The 16,939-nt window shown below is 49.8% G+C and overlaps 1 protein-coding gene across 1 annotated transcript in view; it reads right to left on the bottom strand.

Annotated features, from left to right (window-relative positions):
• Nucleotides 1–16,939, bottom strand: part of LOC140387321 (phospholipid-transporting ATPase ID-like) — a 207,143-nt gene that overhangs the window by 138,300 nt on the left and 51,904 nt on the right. Inside the window, exon 7 of the mRNA XM_072470249.1 lies at nucleotides 13,511–13,581. Coding sequence (XP_072326350.1) covers nucleotides 13,511–13,581 — 71 coding nt within the window. The remainder of the gene's footprint in view (nucleotides 1–13,510; nucleotides 13,582–16,939) is intronic.

Raw genomic sequence — 16,939 nt, 5'->3', positions numbered from 1 at the left:
CACCACCACCCCCCCCCCCCCCACCCACCCCCCCGTCGGCGCGATGTTGCCCCCTACCAGGGGCCCGTCTCCTGGCTAGGTCTGCCCCAATGTCCTCGTAAATTCTAATGGCATGTCCTTCCCATTTGCAGGTTCTGTTTTTCATGGCCCAGTGCTGGATTGTTTCCCTGTCTTGGTACCGGTGTAGTTTAGCTATAACTGCTCTCGGGTGTTCCCCTGCTTTGGGCTTCGGGCGCAGCGACCGGTGTGCTCTGTCCATTTCTGGTGGGCTAGGAAAGGTTTCCCTCCCCACTAAGTTGCCCAGCATCTCGGTCACGTATGCCGTGGGGTTTCTACCCTCGATCCCCTCTGGTAAGCCCACTATCCTGACATTTTGCCTCCTCGAGCGGTTGTCCTGGTCGTCCACTCTGCCCTTCAGGCTCCCCTGTGTTGTGCCCAGTCTCGCCATCTCCCTCTCCAGAGCCGTGATCCGGTCGCTCACGTCAGTCGCTACTTTCTCCAGCTCCTTAATGGTCACCTCTTGGACTTCCAGTTTCTTCCCTTGGGCGTCCAATTTTTCCTCTGCTCTGCCCAGGGCCTGCTGCACCTCTGCCAGGGCCTTGGCCATTGCTGCCTGCACAGTGGCCTCTATGTCTGCCCTAGCCTCTGCCTTGTTTACCTGCCGATGTACCCTCAGCGCATCGGCAAAGGCTGCCTTCCAGTTCCAGCTCCCCCCTGGCCCCGGGGTAGACTGCACCTGGCTGCCCAGCTCTTTTTGATGCGGCGATACTTCCGTTCTGCCGCTTCGTGTGCTGATTAGCTCATCTGAACTGGCTCGCCCATTGCCCTGTCTGCCTTTGGTGCCCCTTCTCCCTCTGCTTTGGCTCCCTTCTGGCATCTCCCCCTCCTCCCCCCCTTTTTCTTCCCCTCCCCCCTCTTTTATTTATTTATTTATTCCCACCCTTCCCTTTTTCTTCTCCCCTCCCTTCTCTCCTTTACCACTTTATTTTTCCTCTTTTATAAAATTCTTCTCAGGTGAACTTGTTTTGGGTGAGAACAAGAAAAGTGCAAAAATATTTTTTTTTAAAGTTTTAAAAGTTTAAAAGTTTTCTTTTCAGAGTTTTGTTTTTGCAAAATTTCTTTTTTCCTTCCTTTTCCCTCACTCACCCAGGTCGAGAGAGAGGGAGAGTGGTTTCTGGCCCGGAGTCCCTCTTTGTTCCTGCCTCATGGTGGTCGCCGTCGGGGGTCGGTCGGTCCCCACTGCTCGGTCCGGGCCGCCGCTCGTCGCACCCTGCGCTCTCCTGCTTGGGGGGGGGGGGGGGGGGGGGGGGGGCGGATCGCTCCTCTCCCGAGGGCCCAGTTCCCCTGCTCCCGATTTTGCGGGAAACTTTAAAAAAACTTTTTTTAAATTTTAAGAATTTGTGGAACTGCGGGAGCCTTTTTGCTGCGACCGCTCAGCTCACGAACGCCACCAGAAGTCCCGGTCGTATACTTTAGAGACGTTTGACAAGGCAGACGTTTGACAAGACAGCATTATCAGAGACCCCTTCCACCCAGGCATTGCCTTCTTCCAGACCCTTCCATCAGGCAGATAGTACAGAAGTCTGAAGACCCGTACATCCAGACATAGGAACAGCTTCTTCCCCATAGCTATAAGACTCCTCCACGACTCCCCCTTTGACTGATCTGTTCCCTGTAAGAACACTATTCATGACGCCCTATGCTGCTCTTGCTCATGTATTTGCTTTGTTTGGCCCCTTGTTCCGCACTGTAACCAATCACTGTTTTGTCGATGTACCATTTGTCAATGTTCTCTGTTGATTATTCTTGTGTCTACTATGTACATATTGTGCACGTTCCTCGGCCACAGAAAAATACTTTTCACTGTACTTCGGTACATGTGACAATAAATCAAATCAAATCATTAAAAATTTGCGGCAATGATAATTTTTACAAAGGTGGCTGTGCAACAAAACACTTGAGAAGAAGTTCAGGATAAGGAGCTTTACAAAACAGGTTGGGGGATTATCAAGTTAATTCTGGCTGATTCGAAGCACTCAAAGTGATGGTGCGCTCAGGTATGTCAGGGGGTGGGGGAAGAGGGAGTGACAACGTAGGGGATGACTATTCCAGTCAGCAGGATCCATGGACGGAATTCTCCCCCCCAGGCCGGGTGGGAGAACCGCCGGGGCGCCGCCCGTGTCCCGCCACGCTGCCTCGATGCCCGCACCGATCGGCGGGCCGGCCTCTCTGAAGGACGACCTCCTTTCCTCCGCCGCCCTGCAAGATCCATCCGACATCTTCTTGCGGGGCGGCCTCGGGGAGGACAGCAACTGCGCATGCGCGGGTGACGTCATTTACACGGCGCCGCTTTTACGCGGCGCCAAGGCCCGGCGTGCGTAAATGACGCGACTCCGCTCCTAGCCCCCTGGGGGCGGGAGAATAGGGGGCTGGGAGCGGGCTCCGATGCCGGAGTGAAACACTCCGATTTTCACTCCGGCGTCGGCAAGACTCCCGATGGGAGAATTGCGCCCCCTATCATTATGTGGAGGAAAAACAAAATCGCAGTTAGATGACACGTCGACCCGCGGACGTCTGGGAAGACCCTCACCAATAAATTCTGGTGGAGAGGAAACCCGAGACACTACACGTGTAGTGTCTCCCACCCGCCCTCCTCCTCTAACCTAATAATAAAACCCATTGGTCTGAGGTAAGTACCATATTTTATTATATTATTATTATTTTTTATAAAAATTTAATTTAGTTGTTAGCCAGATCTTGGTAGAAAGTAAGAGGAATGGCAGGGAAGGGAGTGCAATGTTCCTCCTGCAGGATGTTTGAGGTGAGGGATGCAGTTAGTGTCCCTGCTGATTTTACCTGCAGGAAGTGCTGCCATCTCCAGCTCCTCCAAGACCGAGTTAGGGAACTGGAGCTGGAGTTGGAAGAACTTCGGATCATTCGGGAGGCAGAAGGGGTCATAGATAGCAGCTTCAGGGAATTAGTTACACCAAAGATTGGAGATAGGTGGGTAACTGTAAAAGGGACTGGGAAAAAGCAGTCAGTGCAGGGATCCCCTGCGGTCGTTCCCCTGAGAAACAAGTATACCGCTTTGGATACTTGTGGGGGGGGGGACTTACCAGGGGTAAGCCATGGGGTACGGGCCTCTGGCACGGAGTCTGTCCCTGTTGCTCAGAAGGGAAGGGGGGAGAGGAGCAGAGCATTAGTAATTGGGGACTCTATAGTCAGGGGCACAGATAGGAGATTTTGTGGGAGCGTGAGAGACTCACGTTTGGTATGTTGCCTCCCAGGTGCAAGGGTACGTGATGTCTCGGATCGTGTTTTCCGGGTCCTTAGGGGGGAGGGGGAGCAGCCCCAAGTCGTGGTCCACATTGGCACTAACGACATAGGTAGGAAAGGGGACAAGGATGTCAGGCAGGCTTTCAGGGAGCTAGGATGGAAGCTCAGAACTAGAACAAACAGAGTTGTTATCTCTGGGTTGTTGCCCGTGCCACGTGATAGTGAGATGAGGAATAGGGAGAGAGAGCATTTAAACACGTGGCTACAGGGATGGTGCAGGCGGGAGGGATTCAGATTTCTGGATAACTGGGGCTCTTTCTGGGGAAGGTGGGACCTCTACAGACAGGATGGTCTACATCTGAACCTGAGGGGCACAAATATCCTGGGGGGGGAGATTTGTTAGTGCTCTTTGGGGGGGTTTAAACTAATGCAGCAGGGGCATGGGAACCTGGATTGTAGTTTTAGGGTAAGGGAGAATGAGAGTATAGAGGTCAGGAGCACAGATTTGACGTCGCAGGAGGGGGCCAGTGTTCAGGTAGGTGGTTTGAAGTGTGTCTACTTCAATGCCAGGAGTATACGAAATAAGGTAGGGGAACTGGCAGCATGGGTTGGTACCTGGGACTTCGATGTTGTGGCCATTTCGGAGACATGGATAGAGCAGGGACAGGAATGGATGTTGCAGGTTCCGGGGTTTAGGTGTTTTAGTAAGCTCAGAGAAGGAGGCAAAAGAGGGGGAGGTGTGGCGCTGCTAGTCAAGAGCAGTATTACGGTGGCGGAGAGGATGCTAGATGGGGACTCTTCTTCCAAGGTAGTATGGGCTGAAGTTAGAAACAGGAAAGGAGAGGTCACCCTGTTGGGAGTTTTTTATAGGCCTCCTAATAGTTCTAGGGATGTAGAGGAAAGGATGGCGAAGATGATTCTGGATATGAGCGAAAGTAACAGGGTAGTTATTATGGGAGACTTTAACTTTCCAAATATTGACTGGAAAAGATATAGTTCGAGTACAATAGATGGGTCGTTTTTTGTACAGTGTGTGCAGGAGGGTTTCCTGAAACAATATGTTGACAGGCCAACAAGAGGCGAGGCCACGTTGGATTTGGTTTTGGGTAATGAACCAGGCCAGGTGTTGGATTTGGAGGTAGGAGAGCACTTTGGGGACAGTGACCACAATTCGGTGACGTTTACGTTAATGATGGAAAGGGATAAGTATACACCGCAGGGCAAGAGTTATAGCTGGGGGAAGGGCAATTATGATGCCATTAGACGTGACTTGGGGGGGATAAGGTGGAGAAGTAGGCTGCAAGTGTTGGGCACACTGGATAAGTGGGGCTTGTTCAAGGATCAGCTACTGCGTGTTCTTGATAAGTATGTACCGGTCAGACAGGGAGGAAGGCGTCGAGCGAGGGGACCGTGGTTTACCAAGGAAGTGGAATCTCTTGTTAAGAGGAAGAAGGAGGCCTATGTGAAGATGAAGTGTGAAGTTTCGGTTGGGGCGATGGATAGTTACAAGGTAGCGAGGAAGGATCTAAAGAGAGAGCTAAGACGAGCAAGGAGGGGACATGAGAAATATTTGGCAGGAAGGATCAAGGAAAACCCAAAAGCTTTCTATAGGTATGTCAGGAATAAGGGAATGACTAGGGAAAGAGTAGGACCAGTCAAGGACAGGGATGGGAAATTGTGTGTGGAGTCTGAAGAGATAGGCGAGATACTAAATGAATATTTTTCGTCAGTATTCACTCAGGAAAAAGATAATGTTGTGGAGGAGAATGCTGAGCCCCAGGCTAATAGAATAGATGGCATTGAGGTACGTTGGGAAGAGGTGTTGGCAATTCTGGACAGGCTGAAAATAGATAAGTCCCCGGGACCTGATGGGATTTATCCTAGGATTCTCTGGGAGGCCAGGGAAGAGATTGCTGGACCTTTGGCTTTGATTTTTATGTCATCATTGGCTACAGGAATAGTGCCAGAGGACTGGAAGACAGCAAATGTGGTCCCTTTGTTCAAAAAGGGGAGCAGAGACAACCCCGGCAATTATAGACCGGTGAGCCTCACGTCTGTAGTGGGTAAAGTCTTGGAGGGGATTATAAGAGACAAGATTTATAATCATCTAGATAGGAATAATATGATCAGGGATAGTCAGCATGGCTTTGTGAAGGGTAGGTCATGCCTCACAAACCTTATTGAGTTATTTGAGAAGGTGACTGAACAGGTAGACGAGGGTAGAGCAGTTGATGTGGTGTATATGGATTTCAGCAAAGCGTTTGATAAGGTTCCCCACGGTAGGCTATTGCAAAAAATATGGAGGCTGGGGATTGAGGGTGATTTAGAGATGTGGATCAGAAATTGGCTAGCTGAAAGAAGACAGAGGGTGGTGGTTGATGGGAAATGTTCAGAATGGAGTACAGTCACAAGTGGAGTACCACAAGGATCTGTTCTGGGGCCGTTGCTGTTTGTCATTTTTATCAATGACCTAGAGGAAGGCGCAGAAGGGTGGGTGAGTAAATTTGCAGACGATACTAAAGTCGGTGGTGTTGTCGATAGTGTGGAAGGATGTAGCAGGTTACAGAGGGATATAGATAAGCTGCAGAGCTGGGCTGAGAGGTGGCAAATGGAGTTTAATGTAGAGAAGTGTGAGGTGATTCACTTTGGAAGGAATAACAGGAATGCGGAATATTTGGCTAATGGTAAAGTTCTTGAAAGTGTGGATGAGCAGAGGGATCTAGGTGTCCATGTACATAGATCCCTGAAAGTTGCCACCCAGGTTGATAGGGCTGTGAAGAAGGCCTATGGAGTGTTGGCCTTTATTGGTAGAGGGATTGAGTTCCGGAGTCGGGAGGTCATGTTGCAGCTGTACAGAACTCTGGTACAGCCGCATTTGGAGTATTGCGTACAGTTCTGGTCACCGCATTACAGGAAGGACGTGGAGGCTTTGGAGCGGGTGCAGAGGAGATTTACCAGGATGTTGCCTGGTATGGAGGGAAAATCTTATGAGGAAAGGCTGATGGACTTGAGGTTGTTTTCGTTGGAGAGAAGAAGGTTAAGAGGAGACTTAATAGAGGCATACAAAATGATCAGGGGGTTGGATAGGGTGGACAGTGAGAGCCTTCTCCCGCGGATGGATATGGCTGGCACGAGGGGACATATCTATTACCCCTCAGTTTAAAGTTATAGGACAGAGGTCAGAGGTAGGTTCTTTACGCAAAGAGTAGTGAGGCCGTGGAATGCCCTACCTGCTACAGTAGTGAACTCGCCAACATTGAGGGCATTTAAAAGTTTATTGGATAAACATATGGATGATAATGGCATAGTGTAGGTTAGATGGCTTTTGTTTCGGTGCAACATCGTGGGCCGAAGGGCCTGTACTGCGCTGTATTGTTCTATGTTCTATGTACGTGTTTAGTAGGAAGGTCACGCCAGTGAAAGGGTAAGAAATTAACGTCTGCTGTCAACCCCATGGAGCAGGGATTTTTAAAATACTTTGTTGTTGTTTTCCCCTTTTCAATAATAATCAGCATGCTCCTTTTAATTGAGACCAGAAATGAAATACTCAGACATCTTTTTTTCCAGCTTTGTTTTCTATACTGAATGTTACAAAATTAATAGTTCCTGTCCCAGTTACGTGTTTTGCCAGGCTCATAGACTCCCGATTCAACTTGCACCATTACAATTGATAATGGCAACATTTACACAAGGTTTACATATTGTATATTCTGAAGCCAATTGGGTATGTGTCCACTTTCCAATTCAGTTAGTCTTCCCCGAGAATTTTCTCAAATCCTCAGTGAAGTATGAGCCAATTAAAAGACCGCTGTCTTGTCACAACCACAGGGTGTCCAAAGGTGCTTCACAGCCATTTACATTTGAAGAGTTACTACCATTGTAATGTTGTGAAACGTGGCAACTGATCTGTGCACAACAAAATCCCTCAAACAGCGACGTGGTAATAAGCCAGATCATCTGTATTAGGTAATTGGTGGCCGAGGGGTAAAGTCTGACCTGGACACTGGGGAGAACTCCCTTGCACCTGTGCTTAAGTGTTTTGCCTTGTCTCACATCTGCCTGCAGAGGGCAGACAGGGCCTCGTTTAAGCTTCGCACCTGAAAGTCAATACCAGCAACACAGTACTGCACTCCTGCAATTCCTGAAGTGGGATTCAAACCCACAACCTTCCGACTGGGAGCAGGGTGTTCAGCCACTGATTGAAGTGATTTTTGAAAAAAAGTAGAGTAGGCAAATAATTTCACAAGTGGAGTCAATAATATTTCATATCGATCCATAATATGGGGATGTTGCAAAATTTGTGTGGGATTGCATTTGGCAGGAGAACACAACAGGACAGGAGTGGGGAGGGGGGATTTTTTATCATCAGTGCAGAAGGAAGCCATTTGCCCCATCGGTTCTGCACCGACCCTCGGAATGAGCACCCGACCTACGCCCATTCCCCCTACCTAACTCCATGCATCGATCATGGCCAAGCCACCTAAACTGTGCATCTTTGGACTGTGGGAGGAAACTGGAGCACCCGGAGGAAACCCACGCAGACACGGGGAGAACGTGCACACTTCACACAGATAGAGGAAACTGGAGCACCCGGAGGAAACCCACGCAGACACAGGGAGAACGTGCACACATCACACAGATAGTCACCCAAGGCCGGAATCGAACCTGGGTCCCTGGCGCTGTGAGACAGCAGTGCTAACTGTCATGATATCCATATTAACATATCATGGTGCAATCACACACACACACTGATGGAGGTACCTCTTCCAGCAGCGCCTGCAGGGTAAGGATGAGCCTTTTCAACCCTTTTTGACACACCTCCGTATCCTCGTGCAGTCCTGCGGCTATGAGGCCACCTCCGATTCCATGATTCGGGACCAGATAGTGTTTGGGGTCACCTCAGAAACTCTACGCCAGAAGCTCCTCAAAATAAAGAGCCTCACCCTTGCCACCGCCATCGAAACCTGCGTCCTCCACGAAAATGCGACCAGCCGGTACTCCCAATTCCAGGCGGCCGAATTGGCACGGCAGGGTCCCACGAGGCCGAGCGGGTCCAGTCGATCGAGTTCCTCCCGGCCCGCAGCCTGGACGAGGGCAGCCATTTTGCGCGCTTTCCGAGTCCTCCCGCGCTTGTACTCACTAAAAGTGGGGACGTCGGCGCAGAGGGACGTGACGCGCAGGCGCACTCTACGCAGGACTGAATTGCGCATGCACGGTGGCGCAACGAACGCCATGACGTCACGACGTGCGGCAACTGTGGATGCGCACACTTAAAGCGACAATGTCCAGCCAAAACTCGACAATGCCTCCGTTGTGGCAAGATGGGCCACTACATTGCCTGCTGTCGAGCAGCTCAACCTGCCAATGCTCTGCAATTCGGCCAGCCTCGCAGGGGCGTGCGAGCCATTCAGCCTCCATACACCGAGTAATACCCTGACGACGTACAAACCGGTGATACCGACGACCGGGAATCCTTCCGCGTTGCGGTAATAGACAGAAATCGGATGTCCCCAAGTAGGACCCACCAGCCGATGCCAGTGCACAGCGTTAATCCGGGCGATGAATGGTGTGCCACCCTAATGGTCAACCGATCACCAATCACATTCCGTTTAGACACTGGTGCCTCCGCCAATCTCATTGCATGGTCAGCCTTCTACACCTTGAAGGTCAAACCTCCGATTCGGCCATCGCGCTGTCAGTTGGTCGATTACAGCGGTAATGTTATCCCGGCCATGGGGTCTTGCCAGCTCGAGGTTGCACACAATTCATACACAGCCACACTGTCTTTTGAGATAGCTGGATCCTCGAAGGACTCTCTGCTAGGTGCACAGGTGTGCAAGATCCTCCACCTCGTTCAGCGGGTACACACTCTGTCTCCAGAAGGCACGTCCGATTTCCCGGATGCAGACTTTAGGGCACAGCTCCACTCGCTCCTCGCCCACAACCAGGAGGCTTTCGAGGGCATGGGCACACTGCCCTACATGTACAAAATACGGCTCAAACCGGACGCCACCCCGGTCATTCACGCACCGCGTAGAGTCCCAGCACCACTCAAGGACCGCCTCAAGCAGCAGCTGCAGGATCTGCAGGACCAAGGAGTGCTTTCCCGGGTCACGGAGCCAACGCCATGGGTCAGCTCCATGGTGTGCATAAAAAAGCCCACTGGCGAACTCCGGATTTGCATCGACCCGAAAGACCTGAACAACAACATCATGAGGGAACACTACCCCATACCCAAACGGGAAGAAATCACGAGCGAAATGGCCCGGGCTAAAATTTTTACCAAGCTTGATGCCTCAAAGGGCTTTTGGCAGATTCAGCTGGATCAGTCCAGCAGGAAGCTGTGTACTTTCAACACTCCCTTTGGCAGATACTGCTACAATAGGATGCCGTTTGGCATCATCTCGGCATCCGAGGTGTTTCATCGCATCATGGAACAGATGTTGGAGGGCATCGAAGGGGTGCGCGTCTATGTTGACGACGTCATCATCTGGTCCACCACACCACAGGAGCACATCAGTCATCTCCAGCGCGCCTTTGCTCGGATACGAGAACACGGTCTGCGCCTCAACCGAGCCAAGTGTTCTTTTGGCCAAACTGAGCTAAAGTTTCTGGGGGACCACATATCCCGGTCAGGGGTGCGTCCGGATGCAGACAAAGTGACAGCTATTGCAGCCATGCTGCAGCCGGCAGACAAGAAGGCAGTGCTACGCTTTCTCGGGATGGTCAACTTCCTGGGGAAGTTTATTCCCAACCTTGCCTCCCACACAACGGCTCTTCGCCACCTAGTGAAGAAGACTATGGAGTTCCAGTGGCTTCCCGCACACCATAAGGAATGGGAGGAGCTCAAGATCAGGCTCACCACCGCTCCGGTATTGGCGTTCTTCGACACCTCTCGAGATACAAAGATCTCGACTGATGCCAGCCAGTCCGGCATTGGGGCGGTATTCCTGCAACGGGACGACACTGCATCATGGGCCTATGCGTCACCTATGCCTCGCGGACCATTACCCCCACAGAACAGCGCTATGCACAAATTGAGAAGGAGTGCCTGGGTTTGTTAACCGGCATAGATAAATTCCACGACCATGTGTATGGTCTTCCTCAGTTCACCGTGGAAACCGACCATCGCCCCCTGGTCGGCATCATACAAAAGGACCTCAATGAGATGACCCCTCGCCTCCAGCGCATTCTGCTCAAGCTCTGGAGGTACGACTTCCAACTGGTCTACACCCCGGGAAAGGATATCATCATCGCGGATGCCCTGTCCAGATCAGTGAGCACACCGCCCGAATCGGGGGGGGCGGTTCGTCTGTCAGGTCGACGCACATGTAGCCTTCACATCGGCCAATCTGCCAGCTACTGATGCAAGTCTGGCCCACATTCGCCGTGAGACTGCGGCTGACCCCCTACTACAACGTGTGATGCGCCACATGACGGAAGGGTGGCTCAAGGGGCAGTGCCCACAATTCTACAATGTCCGGGACGACTTGGCCGTCATTGATGGTGTCCTCTTGAAGTTGGACCGGATTGTGATCCCACACAGCATGCACAGGCTTGTCCTCGAACAATTGCACGAAGGCCATCTCGAGGTTGAAAAGTGCAGGCGGAGGGCCCGAGAAGCTGTGTACTGGCCAGGCATCAGCGACAACATCGCCAACATGGTGCTCAACTGCCCCACCTGCCTAAGGTTTCAGCCGGCGTAACCCCCTGAGACGCTTCAGCCCCATGAGTTGGTAACATCCCCCTGGGCAAAGGTGGGTGTGGACCTCTTTCATGCGCTCGGCAGGGACTACGTCATTATAATTGACTATTTTTCCAATTATCCGGAGGTCATACGCCTGCACGACTTGACATCATCAGCTGTAATCGGAGCATGTAAAGAAACCTTCGCTCGCATGGCATTCCGCTTACCGTCATGTCAATGGGCCCTTTTTTGCGCGCCAAGAATGGTCTTCTTTTGCCGCTTCATATGGCTTCACACACGTGACGTCCAGCCCTCTGCATCCCCAGTCAAATGGCAAGACGGAAAAGGGCGTCCATATCGTCAAGCGGCTCCCCTGCAAGGCTGCTGATGCCGGATCTGACTTCTGTTTAGCCATGCTGGCCTATCACTCAGCCCCACTATCCACAGGCCTCTCACCAGCCCAGCTGTTGATGGGTCACGCCCTCAGGACCACTGTGCCATCCATTCATATTCCTAAACCCGACCATGCTCCAGTACTGCAAAGGATGCGACAGCAGCGTGCTCAGCAGAAGGTGGCACATGACACTTGGAGAACTGATCTTCCTGCCCTGGCGCCTGGAGACAACATCCGCATACACCTACCAGAGGGCGGCTGGTCGGCAACTGCCGAGGTTCTCCGCCGCGTGGCTCCCCGCTCGTTCCTGGTTCGCATGCCTGATGACTCCATTCGCCGGCGTAATCGGTGGGCCCTTTGGGTGCTTCCACGCTCGCTACGTGATCATGCACCGGTGACACGCCCTCCTGTTGTGCCTGATGTTGACTTCGTGGAGCTTCCTGCCACTCTGCCTATTCCTCTATCGCCCATGGCCAGACCCATTCCTCAGCCGGAGGATCCTGACACACACTTGAAGCGGTCAACCCAAATTCGTCGCCCACCTACTAGGCTGGAATTATGAGCCTGTTTGCACATTGGACTCACTGAATTGTTGTGCAACAATGTTAACGTGTTTCTCTTTTTGTCATTTCTGGAGTTCTCTTTCGATATTTGATGATTGCACTCATTGCTATGTTGCACCTGACACTTGCCTATGTATATAGTTTAGCCTCATGTACATGTTGTAAATATTGCACACACATACTCAGCCGCACTCAGTACACACCAATATTTATTACCATGTAGGCACGTATTCTTGTGAAAAGGGGGATGTCATGATATCCATATTAACATATCATGGTGCAAACACACACACACACACTGATGGACAGGTCGACGGACCAATCAACACACACGCAACATCATAGCCAATCACAAGTGAGAGCACACACACTATAAAACAGGGAACACCACAGTTCCCGCTCATTCCACCAGGAGATAGCACAGAGCTCACAGCGTGCCACTCAGACTTACACCATGTGCTGAGTGCCTCTCTAAGATAGTGCTAGGGCTGGGTCCACAGGTTAACTGGTGAAGTACGAACCACAGCCAGAAGTTAACAGTTGTTATTATACAGAATAATGAAACAGAGTTGTACCATCTACAACCGTGTTGGTTCGTTTGTGTATCGGAACACCAAACACGACACTAACCACTGTGCCGTCTGTGCTGATATGAGTTGCAGGTGTAGCTGTTGAGAAGGAAGAAGTACTGAGAAAATTTGAAAATAGAAGTGACTTGGGCATTAGGAACTTTTAGGTACAAATCTGGAGGTCACAAATTTGAAGCACAGGACTGCCGTCATTCCTGCTCACTTCTCTCATTGGGCAGGTTTTATTAGCTGGTGGTTGGGTTACAAAACGGGATGCCAGCGGGAGCAAGCATTTTGTGAGAGACGAAAAGAACAAAACGCACAGACCTGGTATCTCCCCAACAAACCTCTGGGCAGCCTTCATGACTTGCTGCTGAACACAACAGGTCTGAGGGCTAGACATCACCAACCTCTCACAGATGGGGGAGAACATAGTGGGGGTTAGGCGCGGCACTAGCCGAGCAGTGCTGCTGCTGTAGAGAGTTGTAAATGTTTTCTGTAAAAAAAAGGGGTTCACGGTAGATGGTACACTAAAGGAAAGGTCTCATCCCCATGCCCACTGTTAAAGGAGGGATGAACTCTGCATGGGCAGAGAGAGAGTTAGCACATTTGATTTGTTAAAGAAGCATAAGAATCTAATACTACAAGCTCAGGAATATGTACCTGTCTGTGGGATCTTGCAGTGCAGAGATCGGTTGCCATTTTTCCTGTACTCCAACAGTGATAACACTTCGAGAGCATATGGTTGTGAAGCACTTTGCCCAGGATTTGAGAAAATTCTCAGGGGAGGACTACTCTAATCGGACAGTTAACACATACCTCATTGGATAATAATCTACCGATTCCACTGGCCATTAAATTACTTGCCATCGCTCAGTGGCAGCTTGACTTCAATTCAGCACCCCATTGATTAGCAAGTTGAACTGATCTTGCAGCATTGCACAGAGCAGTTTAAGATTAGGAACAGGCAATAAATGCTGGCCTAGCAAATCCGTAAATGAATAAAGAAAAATATTCTCACCCATCAAGCTCGGCTGTCTCGACATAACCAAGTCCATGTGGTTCACTGCTCGATAGCAGCAACAGGTCAGCCTGTAAGTAGACATCAGGAAAAAAAATCAACCAAAATCAAATTTCATAAACACAGCCAATTAGCATCCTGAAAATGCAACACTATACCTTTATGACTGTAAGGACACAATAAATATAATAAATAGGAGAAGGAGATCATTCAGCCGCTTGAATCGGTTCTGTCGTTTGTTGCTAACTTTGGTTGGCTCTTAATTCGTTGCCCGTTGGGTCTTTACTGAATTTGCTCTGTTTCTATAACCTTTGCTCTAGTCGCCAGGTATCTTTATGATACCGCCACGAGGTTCAAGTTCAAGTACTGATCAATAACTCAACACACCAATTAGTAAGATTCAAATCAAAACACATTTATTATACACAGTAAATCACTACTCATGCATAAACTCTACTTTCCAGACTATTCTCTATCACTAACAGGCCTATACTGAGCTTCGGAATTGGCCCACCAGGTCAGGGGAACAAATGACCTTTCGTTCAGGTTCTGAAACTGCAGGATTTAAAAGCTGGTATGGACTGGTAGCTAGGAGCGCCTATCTCGTAGCGAGCGTTGACTGGAGATTTACTTGGTTGATGCGGCAGCTTGGGCAGTTCACTCTCAGGGGTTTATTCGCTGCTGAGTGACCCTGCCAAGAAGGACGATTTGAACTTGGGGACTCTACTTTATAGTTCCCAGGGGCTTCCTGCCGTTTGGGGCGGACCCCGTACCTGGTTTCAAATTATTGGACTACGTTCCGATGTCTGGCATGGCCTTATTGACCTTAAATGTTTCCATTGTACCCGGGGATCGCTCATTAGTATGCAGATGGCTGCTGGTTTCAGTGCTGTCTGGGCTTTTGCAAGTTCTAATACACAGGATTTCTGCACTTACTAGTTTTTGCCTGTGTTGGCTGAATTTCCCTGCAGCCTTTGCGGACCTCCATTTTAAGTCGGGAAGTGGCCAACCCAGGTGGCTACACGTTAAGTACCTCATGGATGACCCTCAATCTCAACTCCACTTTCCTGCCCATTCCCCATATGCTGAGCCTGCCAAGAGCCGAAAGGTCTGTCCATGTCAGTGGCAAGTGTACTCCACGATGGAGCATCCACAACCCTCCGTAGAGAATTCCAAAGATTCACAATCCTCCTCAGTGAAGAAATTTCTCCTCATCTCAGTCCTAAACAATTGGCCCCTTATCCTGAGACTGCGTCCCCATCTTCTAGATTCCCCGACCAGGAAAATCGACATCTGGGGTGCCTCCCATGCCAAGCCCTTTCAGAATCTTGTAGGTTTCGATGCGATCGCCTCTCATTCCTCTAAACCCCAGAACGAGTGTAGGCCCAAATTACTCAGCCTCATAGGTCAATACTCTCTTCCCAGGAGCCAGTCTAGTGAATCTGAGCTGTTCTGTCTCCGACATAAGTATAATGCTTCCTTAGGCATGCACACCAAAACTTTGCACATTACTCCAGGTGTGGTCTCGCCAAGTCTGTACAATTGTAGCAATGGTTCATCTATAAAAATGAACAGTGAATTCCCAGAACTGAATGACAGAAGTTCTCTGTCATTCTGGAATTATTGACATTGTTTGTTTTGCCTTTGCTTCGAGTTCAAACTCACTGAATCACCCTGTTCAGACCCTGCTCCCCATTTCCTCCCCGCCTCCCCCACATCGTGGGGGACAGTGAATTCCCAGAATTGGGTGATAAAAGTGAACAGGAAGTTGTAATATCTGCGGGAGGACTTCACCGCTACTTGAAAGCAGGGAGACTGACAGAAAGGTTAAAGGCAACAAGTGCAGTTAGAAGGCAGAATGGATCTAGAAAAGACTAAGCAGGATTCTACATTATGCAATTTATTTCACTTTTCTATACTGGGGAGACAGGCAAGTCAGTCGGTATAACACAGTGCTAGGATATGGAGCTAAAAGGGCTGCCATGGGAGTGAGTCACATTGGATTGATAAACCAGAGGTTAGTAGAAGTATGGCAAAAAATAAAAACTGTTTACATGATAGATAAGTGTGAGAGAAAGCAAGTATTGTGGCTCTATGTTGCATGCTCACATTAGGGGGAGGCAGTGGTATTGTCACTGGGCTAGTAATCCAGAAACCTAGGGTAATGCAAATGGTGAAATTGGAATTTAATAAAAATCTGGAATGAAAAGTCTAATGATGACCATGAAACCATCGTCAATTGTCGTTAAAAGCCGACCAAGGCAGGCCAGCAGCACGGTTCAATTCCCGTACCAGCCTCCCCGAACAGGCGCCGGAATGTGGCGACTAGGGGCTTTTCACAGTAACTTCTTTTGAAGCCTACTTGTGACAATAAGCAAATTTCATTTCATTTCATTTCAAAAGCCCATCCGGTCCACCAAATGTCCTTTAGGGAAGGAAATCTGCAAACCTTACGTGGTCTGGCCTACATAGGAAATTTGGACATTCTGAATTCTCCCTCAGTGTACCCGAACAGGCGCCAGAATGTGGCGACTTGGGGCTTTTTGCAGTAACTTCATTGCAGTGTTAATGTAAGCCTACTTGTGACAATATAGATTATTGTCCAGATCCGCAGCAATGTGTTTAACTCTGAAATGCCCCCCCAAGGGGAATTAGGGATGGGCAATAAATGATGGGCCAGCCACATCCCATGAAATGATACATTTTTTAAAAATCCTGCGGTGTTATGGTGAATTTTTGAATGTTTTCCAATGAGAGGAATATTTTCAAACATTTTACTGCACTCTTATATGAAAGTGAAGCTCAGTTTGAAGTGACTTGGTCGGCACCGGGGTACAATAGTTAGCACTGCTGCCTCACAGCTCCAGGGTCCCGGGTTCAATTCCGGCCTCAGGCAACTGTCAGTGCGGAGTTTGCACTTTCTCCCCGTGTCTGCGTGGGTTTCCTCCGGGTGCTTCGGTTTTCTCCCACAGTCCAAAGACGTGCAGGTTAGGTGGAATTGCCATGATAAATTGCCCCTTAGTGTCCAAAAGCTTAGGTGGGGTTACTGGGTTACGGGGATAGGGTGGAGGCGTGTGCTTATGTAGGGTGGTCTTTCCAAGGGCCGGTGCAGACTCGATGGGCTGAATGGCCTCCTTCTGCACTGTAAATTCTATGATTCTATGGTTCGGCACTTTAGGACTGACTGCCATTTTGCTGAATGGGCCATTCCAAGAGTTCAGTTGTAGTTTGATCAGAAACTCGGAAAGTGTGAATATGCTGATCAGTTTGAGATTACAGTTTAGAAACGCCCAGCAACTTAAAGATGGTCTCCGTATGTAATAAAGCATGACATCTGCATTGATGAATATACCCTGTGTTGGAGGGGGCAAATATTGACCCCCTTTAGCCAGGGTACAAAGGTGGTACCCAGCATCCATTGTGTGATAA

The sequence above is a fragment of the Scyliorhinus torazame genome, chromosome 12 (genome assembly GCF_047496885.1).
Source record: "Scyliorhinus torazame isolate Kashiwa2021f chromosome 12, sScyTor2.1, whole genome shotgun sequence".
Lineage (NCBI taxonomy): Eukaryota > Metazoa > Chordata > Chondrichthyes > Carcharhiniformes > Scyliorhinidae > Scyliorhinus > Scyliorhinus torazame.
The sequence above is the reverse complement of the archived record's forward strand: the minus strand, read 5'-3'. Positions and strand labels throughout refer to the sequence as shown.